This window comes from Ruditapes philippinarum, unplaced genomic scaffold (genome assembly GCF_026571515.1).
Source record: "Ruditapes philippinarum isolate M1 unplaced genomic scaffold, ASM2657151v2 ctg753_1_1_1_1, whole genome shotgun sequence".
Classification (NCBI taxonomy): Eukaryota; Metazoa; Mollusca; class Bivalvia; order Venerida; family Veneridae; genus Ruditapes; species Ruditapes philippinarum.
In genome coordinates, this window is record NW_026854157.1 from 307,767 (window position 1) to 318,604 (window position 10,838).

Sequence of the window (10,838 nt, forward strand, 5' to 3'; positions counted from 1 at the left end):
GTGATGAAATGGTTTCGTGCAATTGATTGTTTTTTACTTTTAGTGCTTTTATTTTTTCGTTTGTTTCGCTATATTTCTTTTCGGCTTTCGAAAGTTTGTTCTCTAGGTTGGCATTTTGATTAATCAGTTTCTGTAGTTCCTTGTGTTTTGCCTCTTCATTACGCATCCGATCTTTTATAATATTGCCACGATTTTCTAACTCTTTCAGGTCAATACGCCGCTTCTTTTTTAGCAATTCATTTGGTATGTCAGCATCTTCTAGCATCGGCATGCATTGTAACGCACTTTCCGCTTCTTTCACAACTAACAAATGATTGCATATTTCATCCACGTTCTTCTTTATCTGTATTAGAAATAATTATTTCAAAGTGTGTTTAAAACAATAGAAAATGCAAGAGGACAGTATAATTATCATGACAACAATGATCTAATATTTAAAAGATTAAACACAAATTTGAACTATAAAGGAAAACATAAACATAACTCACGTGATACACAATATTTGTAATGTCTGTTAAAACTTCATCAAAAAGAACATCTAGTACATGCGTATGTGCAATATCTTGTGTATGCAACTTCTCCAAGAAAGCTGTTGTCGAAATGTGCAAGCAATGGACATCATAGATAATATATTTTTGAATTCTCCCATTATCTGCCATTGTTTTTAAATGTTCTAAGGTGTCAGCCTTACCACTACTCTGTGATTACTTTGGTCCACGAAAATTATTTGGTCCACTCTATGCACTCCTGAGAGCCAAATTCATCTAAGTAAGAAAGATATTATTAAGTCATATTTCTATACTGGCCGAAGCGGATTTTGTAAATTCTACTGATAGATTCAACTCTTCTACTATTTGGTCCACTCTATGCACTCCTGAGAGCCAAATTCATCTAAGTAAGAAAAATATTATTAAGTCATATTTCTATACTGGCCGAAGCGGGTTTTGTAAATTCTACTGATAGATTCAACTCTTCTACACTGAAGCGGTTCAATAGAAAATGAATGTGCCCGATCAGACAGTCAATAAACTTTCTAAGTATCAAGACCTACGACGCGATCCTACAGCCGTTTTCTCTTGAAAGACCTGGTACAAATCACATAAACAGGAAAAAGCAAATGCATAGATTTAACTTATTATATATAATATTTAAATGTCAATTACTTTACAAAAATTTTACAATGTTTTAGTCAACAATACAGATAACTAAATTCATAACTTTTTTCTCTCAGAATACAGCATTAAATTAAATAAAGCACTTACTCGAAGAAAATATTCATAAATACTGTTAAGTCCTTAAATTGTCGTTTGGTCAAACGCAGGTAAACTAACATAGATCCAAAACTGACGTTTAACTTCCTGTTCCGAATAAAGAAATTCAATTCATATTCTTATCTGTGCGATATTAACGAATGTGATCAACTACACATTATTGATTTTACAAGGTTCAACAACTATCAAACGTTATCAAAAGATATCTGAATCAGCCTTAGATGGCTACATTTTGTTTTATTTCATGTCGCAATTTACGGAGCTGTATTGTTTGTATAGTTATATAGCGAAATAAAACATCAAGTTGATCGAAAATTCTCAAGTAGTTGATTTTTTCTGCATAGAAATGATTTATGGTATGTTGATGACACTGTCAAGTAACTTGGCATGCAACCAAAAGCAAACTTTTTTGTAAGTTAGATGAATCCAACGCGTGTTTAGCCATAGCCAAAAGAATTATCGCCCTTTAAATAACTGAGGTTAAAAACCGTTGTTATTTTCTTTTCTTTTTTACTTATTGATCAGTACAAAGGTAACAGAGTATATTAGTCATATACATATGTTATGCTATCAAATAGTATGCATTCATTCATTCGTTCATTCGTTTGTTCTTTCGTTCATTCGTTCGTTCCTTTCAACAACATAAGCAAGCATGCAGTTACAAAAGTAAAAACTTACAGGGATAATATTTATATTACTGTTTAGATTTAAGGAAATTATCAGAATATGTATTTAGTATCTTTACTATTCACATTAAATATTCGTGTTTCGTTTTATATTGATACTGCACTAGGTTTCAAAATGAATTTACTATAGTATAACAGTCAAACATATATCCGCAGAACAATTCTATTCATTGTTTGTGTCTTTGCTTTTTCTATCTAAATTACAAAACTATTGCAACAGCTGGCCAGGTAATGAACAATTACATTAATCTTTCTACCGTTTTCCTCTTTGAATGTTTCACATGAAGTCAACATAAAACATGTCTCGAACAATAATTTCATTTAATTGTTATTATCTCATGACGTTAAATTTCTTTCAACTAAGTAAAAGTTCTTGGCTGTAGAGGTATGGATTGAGTCCGTTTTGACCTACCTAAAATTTGTCAGCATGACTTTTATAAGGTGTTATTAGTAAAACAAAATTGACCACTTGCTATCAATTATCAAACCAAGTCATTAATAATGTACGATGAACATGAAGAAATAGGAAGATCATTAATTTTTTTATTGCAACTCAAAGCATTTTTTTTTGCTGTTTCATAGAGCAAAGCAACAAAGTTTTCATGTATTTTCATGTCATATAACAGTATACTAAATTATTCTTTGGGCCTTAAAAACATACTTCCAAAACACAAGCAATACGTATATTAACCAAAATTTGATTTTCCTGTTTAACATTGATAATAGAATCAATGACATAAAGGAAAATGTAAAAAAATATATATTTAGTAGTGTTCAACTTAATTGTTTTTATTGGATTAAAAAACAGAATTGTTAAAAACATAAATCACGGAACTAGGTTAACGTTGACAGTTCATTAAACAGAAATTAGAGTAAAATCACGATGATATTTCTTGAAACAAAGGCTTATGTCATATGCTTTATGTTCCGATATTTAAAAAAATCCACATTTGTATAGAGATGAATTTCCTAGAATACAAAATTCACTTATCAAATTAGGCTGCTATTGTTGTTTAAAATTGAACATTTAGCTGTTATTAAATCGTCAAAATGAGGTTGTAAGTTTGGAACTTTGACAAAACAAATGTAAGTGTTTGTCACTTTATTAAACGTTCCGTTGTTGTGCAACATAACTTTTATGTGTAAATTATAAAATTGATCACTTTGGTTGAGAGATAGTTTTGTTCAAGTGATAGTATCAAAAATCTATGGCTTTCTGACATAGCCTTGAGCTACACCTTTTGCTAAGATCGGTCCATGCTCATGTAAAAGAAGCGGTGGCCAGACGACAAAGTCTACATGTGTCCCGGAAACTGTGTATGCCTTGTACATGTCTGCATTGAAAACCGAGCCTTTATCAGAAATTGGTCCCAAGGTCACAGGTGGATCCTGTACCTATAAGAATTATGAATTGTATAAAGAATTGAATAATAAGATTAGCATGGATATCAAAGATATATACTCCAATTGCAACACAGTCTCTTTGAAAATATGAAATTAACATTAACACATTTTGACTGCACACAAAGTAAAATTTTAATATGTTTTATACTTTACACATGTTAGGAAGACACAAAATGGATACATAATGTCATCAAAACCTTAACATACCTTTTAAGAAAGGATAAACTTAACGAGAGTCATAATTGGGAATGCAGCTTCCCATATATAATTTACACTTTTTTATACAAGATTAACATAATTATTCAGTTAGAATTTCATGAATTTCAATCATTTTCAGTGATAAAAATATTTTACACAAAGACTGGAAAAATGCATCATCATATTTGTCGTCTTATAAATACTAAAGTACTGACACCCAACCCTTACTCTGCTGAACCAAAATGGATTTGCCTTTGTCACCAGTAGAGATCCGGCCAGATTGTACATCCATACAGTCTGGCCAGGCTCTTCACTGTTGGTTGACAACATCTAAATGTCCATCATTGCATCCCTAAATTAGTTATAAACAATTCCATGAATGGACACCAAACAACTCAATTACGAGAATTCAGCAGGTAAAGGGTTAAGAAGAAAATCAAATCATAAGTTATCCTGTATTTAAAATAGATTGTGCAAATTAAAAAGAAAATTAGCATGATCAATAAATTATACAGACGTATACAGTATTACTTACCGCCATGTACCAGCAAATCTCAATACATTCCCTGGTAAATTTGCCGACTTTTAACGCTGACTTTATTGTATCATTTGTAGAACCTTGACCGTTTGATATGAACATCTGAAAAGTAATAATAGAACATGAACAACTTACGGAATGACTAACACGTGCCATAAATTTGGCACATGCAACAGATAAGTCAATTCAATTGTAAAATAGTTTTATTTCCATTCATATGAAAGTATTAACGTATTTTTGTTTTGCCGTATCATCAGTAACATAAACACATAACATTTTCTATATTTAACAGGGAATAATTCTTGTTTGAAATATTTGTTACATGGTATACCTGGTGGAGATTTTCGAGAGAAATCCCTGACAGAGCCTTTCGAGCATCTTTTAATACCTTCCAAAAATCCGGCGACACATCTTCTGAAATCTGTAACGATGCATTGGGTATGTAACTTTCAAAAGAAATATTGTAACACTGGCTTTATATATTGTATTATAATCAACGGAATCGCTAACTCATGTACTAATTCGAAGAGGCTTAGAGTTCAAAGCACTAAATACTTTAATACGCTTTTAATTTTGAAAGGTTTTATTCCATCAAATGTTCTTAAAGTTAAAACGCCTGTACTTACTGGCTCATTGGCGAACGCAAGAACTTTTTTCAGGGTTTTAATCTGCTCCAGTGCTTTTGATTGACAGAAAATCATTACATTCTAAAATTATGAAAAAGGAATTAGTTGCATTTTTCAACGTTAATAACCTGCCTAAATGATTATTTACAAAACAAGCAACTTATTTGTCATTGCTTTTATCTATAGCTCAATAAACTTAAACCTTATACGAAGACGATTGAGAGAGAGAAAAAAAGAAACGATGTGACCTTTAAAATGTTGATTAATATTTCAATCACTGTTTCTTCTCCTTGGTTGAAAGCTTGCAGAACATCAAAAGCATCGGTCCAATGATTATCATACAGCTCGGCATATCTTTCCGCAAGTTTGGTTGGGCGATTTTTGTCACTGAGGTCAGCTATGTTTGGGTTATTATCTGTCAGTTTATCGCCCATTGCTTTGCTGAGTCTTTAAAAGTAAGATTTTATATAAGTCGATGTTAAGTAATTAAGAAATTCAAGCAGGAACAGATAGTCATATTGCAATCATTACATAATTTAAAAAAAGAATATTAGAATATAAACTTACTTAAAGGAAACATAAGTTGAATATGATATGGTCTGTAAGTTGAAAGACCGATATTATGGGTTTTAAGACAATGGAAAAATAATATGTTATAATAGGTATCAAATGAAAAAATAATCGATTGGTTGTTCAAAAACGTATTCTATATACTTTAAACATGTCACGATAAAAGCGAATATTTATTTGTATAAGAGAAATATACAATTTTTCAAATATTTGCATTAATGATAGAAATCACCTTGTCTTTGTGTTCTCAAGCTCTGTTTCTGTCTCCTGTAACTTTGATAAGGTTAATTCTAACTTAGTCTTAAGCTCCGTTAATTCTTTTTCAATCTTTTCCTTATCGAAATCACTTTCTTTTATGATGACCTTCGTTTTACTTCCATCACGATTGCCGATGTCCTTATCGTGTGTATTGCCTTTTGATTCGGATTGGATAGCATTGACTTTACCACGATGTGACAATTCTTCATTCATTATGTCTTCTAATTGTTTAGTAATTTTTTTTATTTGTCTTTCTTGTGCATATAATTGTTCATCTTTTTCAAACAGCAGTTTGTCACGTGTCGTGATATTCTTCTCAAGATTTTCAATGGTTTTCCTTTGTAGGTTAAAATTATCTTTCAGTTTCATCTCTATGAGGTATTTTTCAGTAAAAGCTATTGATAATTTGGCTTTTAAATCCGATATATATTCATCAGTTCTTTTTACGTACGAATCAATCATTTTCTTGTGGTTATGAATTGTTTGGTCCTTTTTCCTTCAACATTTTTACCATTTTACTTTGTTGACGTTTGCAAACTTCTGCCTTTTTTGATAAATTCATTATCTCCTGATGCTGTAGCCAAAATACTTCATCACTTGAATCTTTTAATTCCCGTATAGCTTTCGATTGTTGATTTACTTGTTCTTTCAGTTGTTCACATTTAATGTCGATTAGCCGGCAATCATGAATTACTGGCCTTTTAGGATTATGCCTGTACATATCACGATGAAGCATTAAGATCAACTAACTGCTATTTAATTTCTATAAACAGTCCTTTCGTACACAGTATTTGTATACACTTTACTCCAAACTATATTTGAACGTAAAATTATTTACTCCTTAAGTTATGTATACAAATTTAATATTGCACGTCAATTTAGACGTATTCATAAAACATCAACATGACAATCTGAAACAATGGATAGATTTAAAATAAATAAGTAATTGAAATAATTGACTAATTAAAATAGCTCATCAATAAAATAACAAGCACTAAATCCCTTTAAAGTGTAACATCTTAAATTTCAGTCGATATCTGAAGCATATGTTTACGTACAAGTATTTAGAATATCAGGTTAATGCAAATGTATTCATTTAAATCTTGTTTTATTATTGATAGGATATTGATTATGGTGTATAGAATACGCCCCCTCGTACGCACAAATACTAAATTTGTTTATGTATACGGATTGTAAAGCTGATTTTTAAATTTCTACTAGACAGTTTGCAGACAAATATGTACTTAACTAATTGGTATTTTAGTATATAACGAATAATATTATTTCAATATTAGTAGCAGAAAGATATCTTTTTAACGTTTGGAACTTGGCTTGACATTGTACTCATTTTTGTATTTATTTTCATTGGCTTAACAAATGAAATAAATGTGAAAGTATATTACGTACTAGATAGATATATATATATATATATATATATAGAAAAATCGCACGAAAAATCGGCACGCCGCAGCCGGGACTCGAACCACGGGTCTCTGGATTGCCGGTCCAGTATGCTAACCACTACACCACAGCGGCCGTTGCTTTTTCTTCGTGCTAATTGGCCTTATATAATTAAGTTATTTTTAACTTTATTGTGACGTCATCACTTTTATTACCATAGCGGCGAGCTATTTATAGCTTCTTTTACCGCAGTTGGCTGACTCAGTCACTATTAATTTTCTTATTACAAATATCTTATGGCAAACACATTTATTGTTTTATAAGACCATTCCCGCCCAAGAATAAATATATGAGAAAGAAAGAAAGACATGAGCGAAAAATAATACATAGAAAAATCGCACGAAAAATCGGCACGCCGCAGCCGGAACTCGAACCACGGGTCTCTGGATTGCCGGTCCAGTATGCTAACCACTGCACCACAGTTGCTTTTTCTTCGTGCTAATTAGCCTTATATATTTAAGTAATTTTAACTTTATTGTGACGTCATTACTTTTATTACCATAGCGGCGAGCTATTTATAGCTTCTTTTACCGCAGTTGGCTGACTCAGTCACTATTAATTTTCTTATTACAAATATCTTATGGCAAACACATTTATTGTTTTATAAGACCATTCCCGCCCAAGAATGAATATATATGAAAGAAAGAAAGTCATGAGCGTGAAATTATACATAGAAAAATCGCACGAAAAATCGGCACGCCGCAGCCGGGACTCGAACCACGGGTCTCTGGATTGCCGGTCCAGTATGCTAACCACTACACCACAGCGGCCGTTGCTTTTTCTTCGTGCTAATTGGCCTTATATAATTAAGTTATTTTTAACTTTATTGTTCGAGTCCCGGCTGCGGCGCGCCGATTTTTCGTGCGATTTTTCTATGTATAATTTCTCGCTCATGACTTTCTTTCTTTCATTTATATACATTCTTGGGCGGGAATGGTCTTATAAAATAATAAATGTGTTTGCCATAAGATATTTGTAATAAGAAAATTAATAGTGACTGAGTCAGCCAATTGCGGTAAAAGAAGCTATAAATAGCTCGCCGCTATGGTAATAAAAGTGATGACGTCACAATAAAGTTAAAAATAACTTAATTATATAAGGCCAATAAGCACGAAGAAAAAGCAACGGCCGCTGTGGTGCAGTGGTTAGCATACTGGACCGGCATTCCAGAGACCCGTGGTTCGAGTCCCGGCTGCGGCGTGCCGATTTTTCGTGCGATTTTTCTATGTATAATTTCTCGCTCATGACTTTCTTTCTTTCATTTATATACATTCTTGGGCGGGAATGGTCTTATAAAATAATAAATGTGTTTGCCATAAGATATTTGTAATAAGAAAATTAATAGTGACTGAGTCAGCCAACTGCGGTAAAAGAAGCTATAAATAGCTCGCCGCTATGGTAATAAAAGTGATGACGTCACAATAAAGTTAAAAATAACTTAAATATATAAGGCCAATTAGCACGAAGAAAAAGCAACGGCCGCTGTGGTGTAGTGGTTAGCATACTGGACCGGCAATCCAGAGACCCGTGGTTCGAGTCCCGGCTGCGGCGTGCCGATTTTTCGTGCGATTTTTCTATGTATTATTTCTCGCTCATGTCTTTCTTTCTTTCATATATATTCATTCTTGGGCGGGAATGGTCTTATAAAACAATAAATGTGTTTGCCATAAGATATTTGTAATAAGAAAATTAATAGTGACTGAGTCAGCCAATTGCGGTAAAAGAAGCTATAAATAGCTCGCCGCTATGGTAATAATTTCTCGCTCATGACTTTCTTTCTTTCATATATATATATATATATATATATATATATATATATATATATATATATATATATATATATATTTGTCTTTCACTCCCTTTTAACCGTTTTTTTAGCTGAAAGATTAATAAGTACAGCAGTAAATCTAAACAAGCGTGCGATCCCTTCCTACTTTTAAACTTTTAAACTCTTAAATTAATTCGTAGTTGAAAGTAGGTCAAACATTAGTCCATGCATGATAACGTTAATAGTATTCAGTATTATACTTTGCCAAAAACTATGAAAGAATGATACATGGATGTTTTTGGATACATTATCGAATATTATATTATAATTGTTTCTACATAAAGCATATATAAACGGGACTTAACTTAAAACGTAGCATACTAATCATGTTTAACTATATTTATGTGTTATACATTGATATCGGTTTTGTGAAGTGGAGTGCTCGTTAGACAAGGAAGTAAATTGACGTACACACATAGTAACAGTAAAACACAATGGAGAAAATATTTTATGTGGAGGGAAAAATACAACAAAAAGTGAGTGTTGCACAAGGGATTAAGATGTAAGTTTCATTTTATTCTATATTTTTAGAGATATTTTAATATATTTCTAATACAATGTTAAATTGGCGTGGCTATGTTATTGTTAAACAACATATGCATGTACATACACCATTTTCATTTTGAAACAAACATGAAATGTTGTTGTTTTTTATCAAATTTAGTATTGTTATCGAGAAAATATTTTTGTTTTATTTATTTTAAGTACGTGATTGCTGATCTTAAAGTAAGTAAGTATGTGACTGATTGTAAACTGCATATACTTGAAAACGAAAGTAGAATTTTCGTATGACCCACATTGTAATAATTATTGTCTTGTCGCTAAGCTCATTTATTTTGTCATAAAATCACTTTCTTGACAATGGTTTCGCAAACGAAAGTTTTAGACTGTTACAGTATATGAGAAACTACATAATCATGATCGTTCTATCATAAAGCATATTTGTCAGTTTTCCAAATAATCTGAGCAAAGGTCTTCCTGATAAAAATAGAGAATTAATATTAGGTGTAGAATAATGCTATACATACAATAAAAATATGCATTCAATTTGAAGAAAACACGAGAACTTTATTGAGCGTAGAAGTAATTTCCAAACGTCATTTTGTTTAATATGTGACGGCATATTATGACGTGAATATATCGCTGAAAAACGCACATCATTGCTCTATCTATTCGATAGGGGAAAATTATAAAGCGTGTTAGAATTCGTAATAATTTTCTTTGTACCATTTCCGTATCGTTTTGACAAAGAATTGCTTTACTTTTCAAAATCTTACTTTCTTTATACATTTTCAAAATATTTGTTAATGTTTTTTTATAGTAATAAATGATAGTGTAATAAATGATAACCGCCGTATGAACACATCTGCGGAAGTTTCTAAATTCAAAATTTCACCATTTTCGTGTTAAATGTTGAATTCTGCTTAAGCCGGTGCTAGGGGGCGTGGACAGTAACTTGCACTTTCCATTACCGTCCATGAACAGGCTCAATCAAACCGAGCCTGCAACATTTACAGTTTTGACGTGTTGGGCCTTCTTTAGGGATTCTGTTTTTCACTATTTGATATCATCAACCTGTGAATTGCTTTCTGAATATATGGTCAGTGCATACGATAACTTTTAGCGCGGATTGTGAGATGTACGCAGTAAGATGTACTTGAATTTAAAATTGTTTATTAAAAAAGTTATACCGAGAGTTAAACTGAATATGGTAAACTATGTTGTTTTTATGGGGTTTTTTATACACGACCTACGTATTAATAGATTGAAACAGCCAAGATTATCATTATCTATATTTCCAACATTGTTGGAACCATGACTTTTAGCTTTTTTGTTTCGATATGTTGTGGACTTCTTTTTGCAAAATATCCTTATCTAAATATCATTTGTAGGCATAAATATCTAACATTCAATGTTTTTAGATTCAATAAAATTAAAATTGGTATAAAACGATACAAAATGAGAGAAAACTGTTCTTGAGTTGCTCCGCATCGGTGT

The 10,838-nt window shown here is 31.8% G+C and overlaps 1 protein-coding gene and 4 non-coding genes across 5 annotated transcripts; 2 read left to right on the forward strand and 3 right to left on the reverse strand.

Annotated features, from left to right (window-relative positions):
- Positions 1 to 2,475: 2,475 nt before the first annotated feature.
- LOC132739199 (uncharacterized) lies at positions 2,476 to 6,582 on the reverse strand. The gene is made up of 6 exons (XM_060726867.1): positions 5,526 to 6,582; positions 4,972 to 5,170; positions 4,653 to 4,804; positions 4,429 to 4,570; positions 4,095 to 4,199; positions 2,476 to 3,352 (listed from the first exon to the last, which is right to left on the reverse strand). Exons 1-6 carry the CDS (start codon positions 6,011 to 6,013, stop codon positions 3,164 to 3,166), a joined length of 1,275 nt encoding a protein of 424 aa, XP_060582850.1. The 5' UTR covers positions 6,014 to 6,582; the 3' UTR covers positions 2,476 to 3,163.
- Positions 6,583 to 7,014: 432 nt separating this feature from the next.
- Trnaa-ggc (transfer RNA alanine (anticodon GGC)) lies at positions 7,015 to 7,087 on the reverse strand. Its single transcript has one exon. It is a non-coding gene; the product is annotated as a tRNA-Ala (tRNA).
- A 622-nt stretch (positions 7,088 to 7,709) lies between these two features.
- Positions 7,710 to 7,782, reverse strand: Trnaa-ggc (transfer RNA alanine (anticodon GGC)). The gene has a single exon. It is a non-coding gene; the product is annotated as a tRNA-Ala (tRNA).
- Positions 7,783 to 8,139: 357 nt separating this feature from the next.
- On the forward strand, positions 8,140 to 8,212 carry Trnaa-ggc (transfer RNA alanine (anticodon GGC)). Its single transcript has one exon. It is a non-coding gene; the product is annotated as a tRNA-Ala (tRNA).
- Positions 8,213 to 8,490: 278 nt separating this feature from the next.
- Trnaa-ggc (transfer RNA alanine (anticodon GGC)) lies at positions 8,491 to 8,563 on the forward strand. The gene has a single exon. It is a non-coding gene; the product is annotated as a tRNA-Ala (tRNA).
- The last annotated feature ends 2,275 nt before the right edge of the window (positions 8,564 to 10,838 follow it).

Excerpts from the sequence above, each read along its gene's own strand:
- LOC132739199 (XM_060726867.1), bottom strand. The coding sequence starts at position 6,013 with ATGATTGATTCGTACGTAAAAAGAACTGATGAATATATATCGGATTTA. Across the intron at positions 4,571-4,652 it reads AAAATTAAAAGCGTATTAAA|CCAGTGTTACAATATTTCTT; the intron begins GTATTTAGTGCT and ends CAATATATAAAG. Across the intron at positions 4,200-4,428 it reads CTCTCGAAAATCTCCACCAG|ATGTTCATATCAAACGGTCA; the intron begins GTATACCATGTA and ends ATTACTTTTCAG.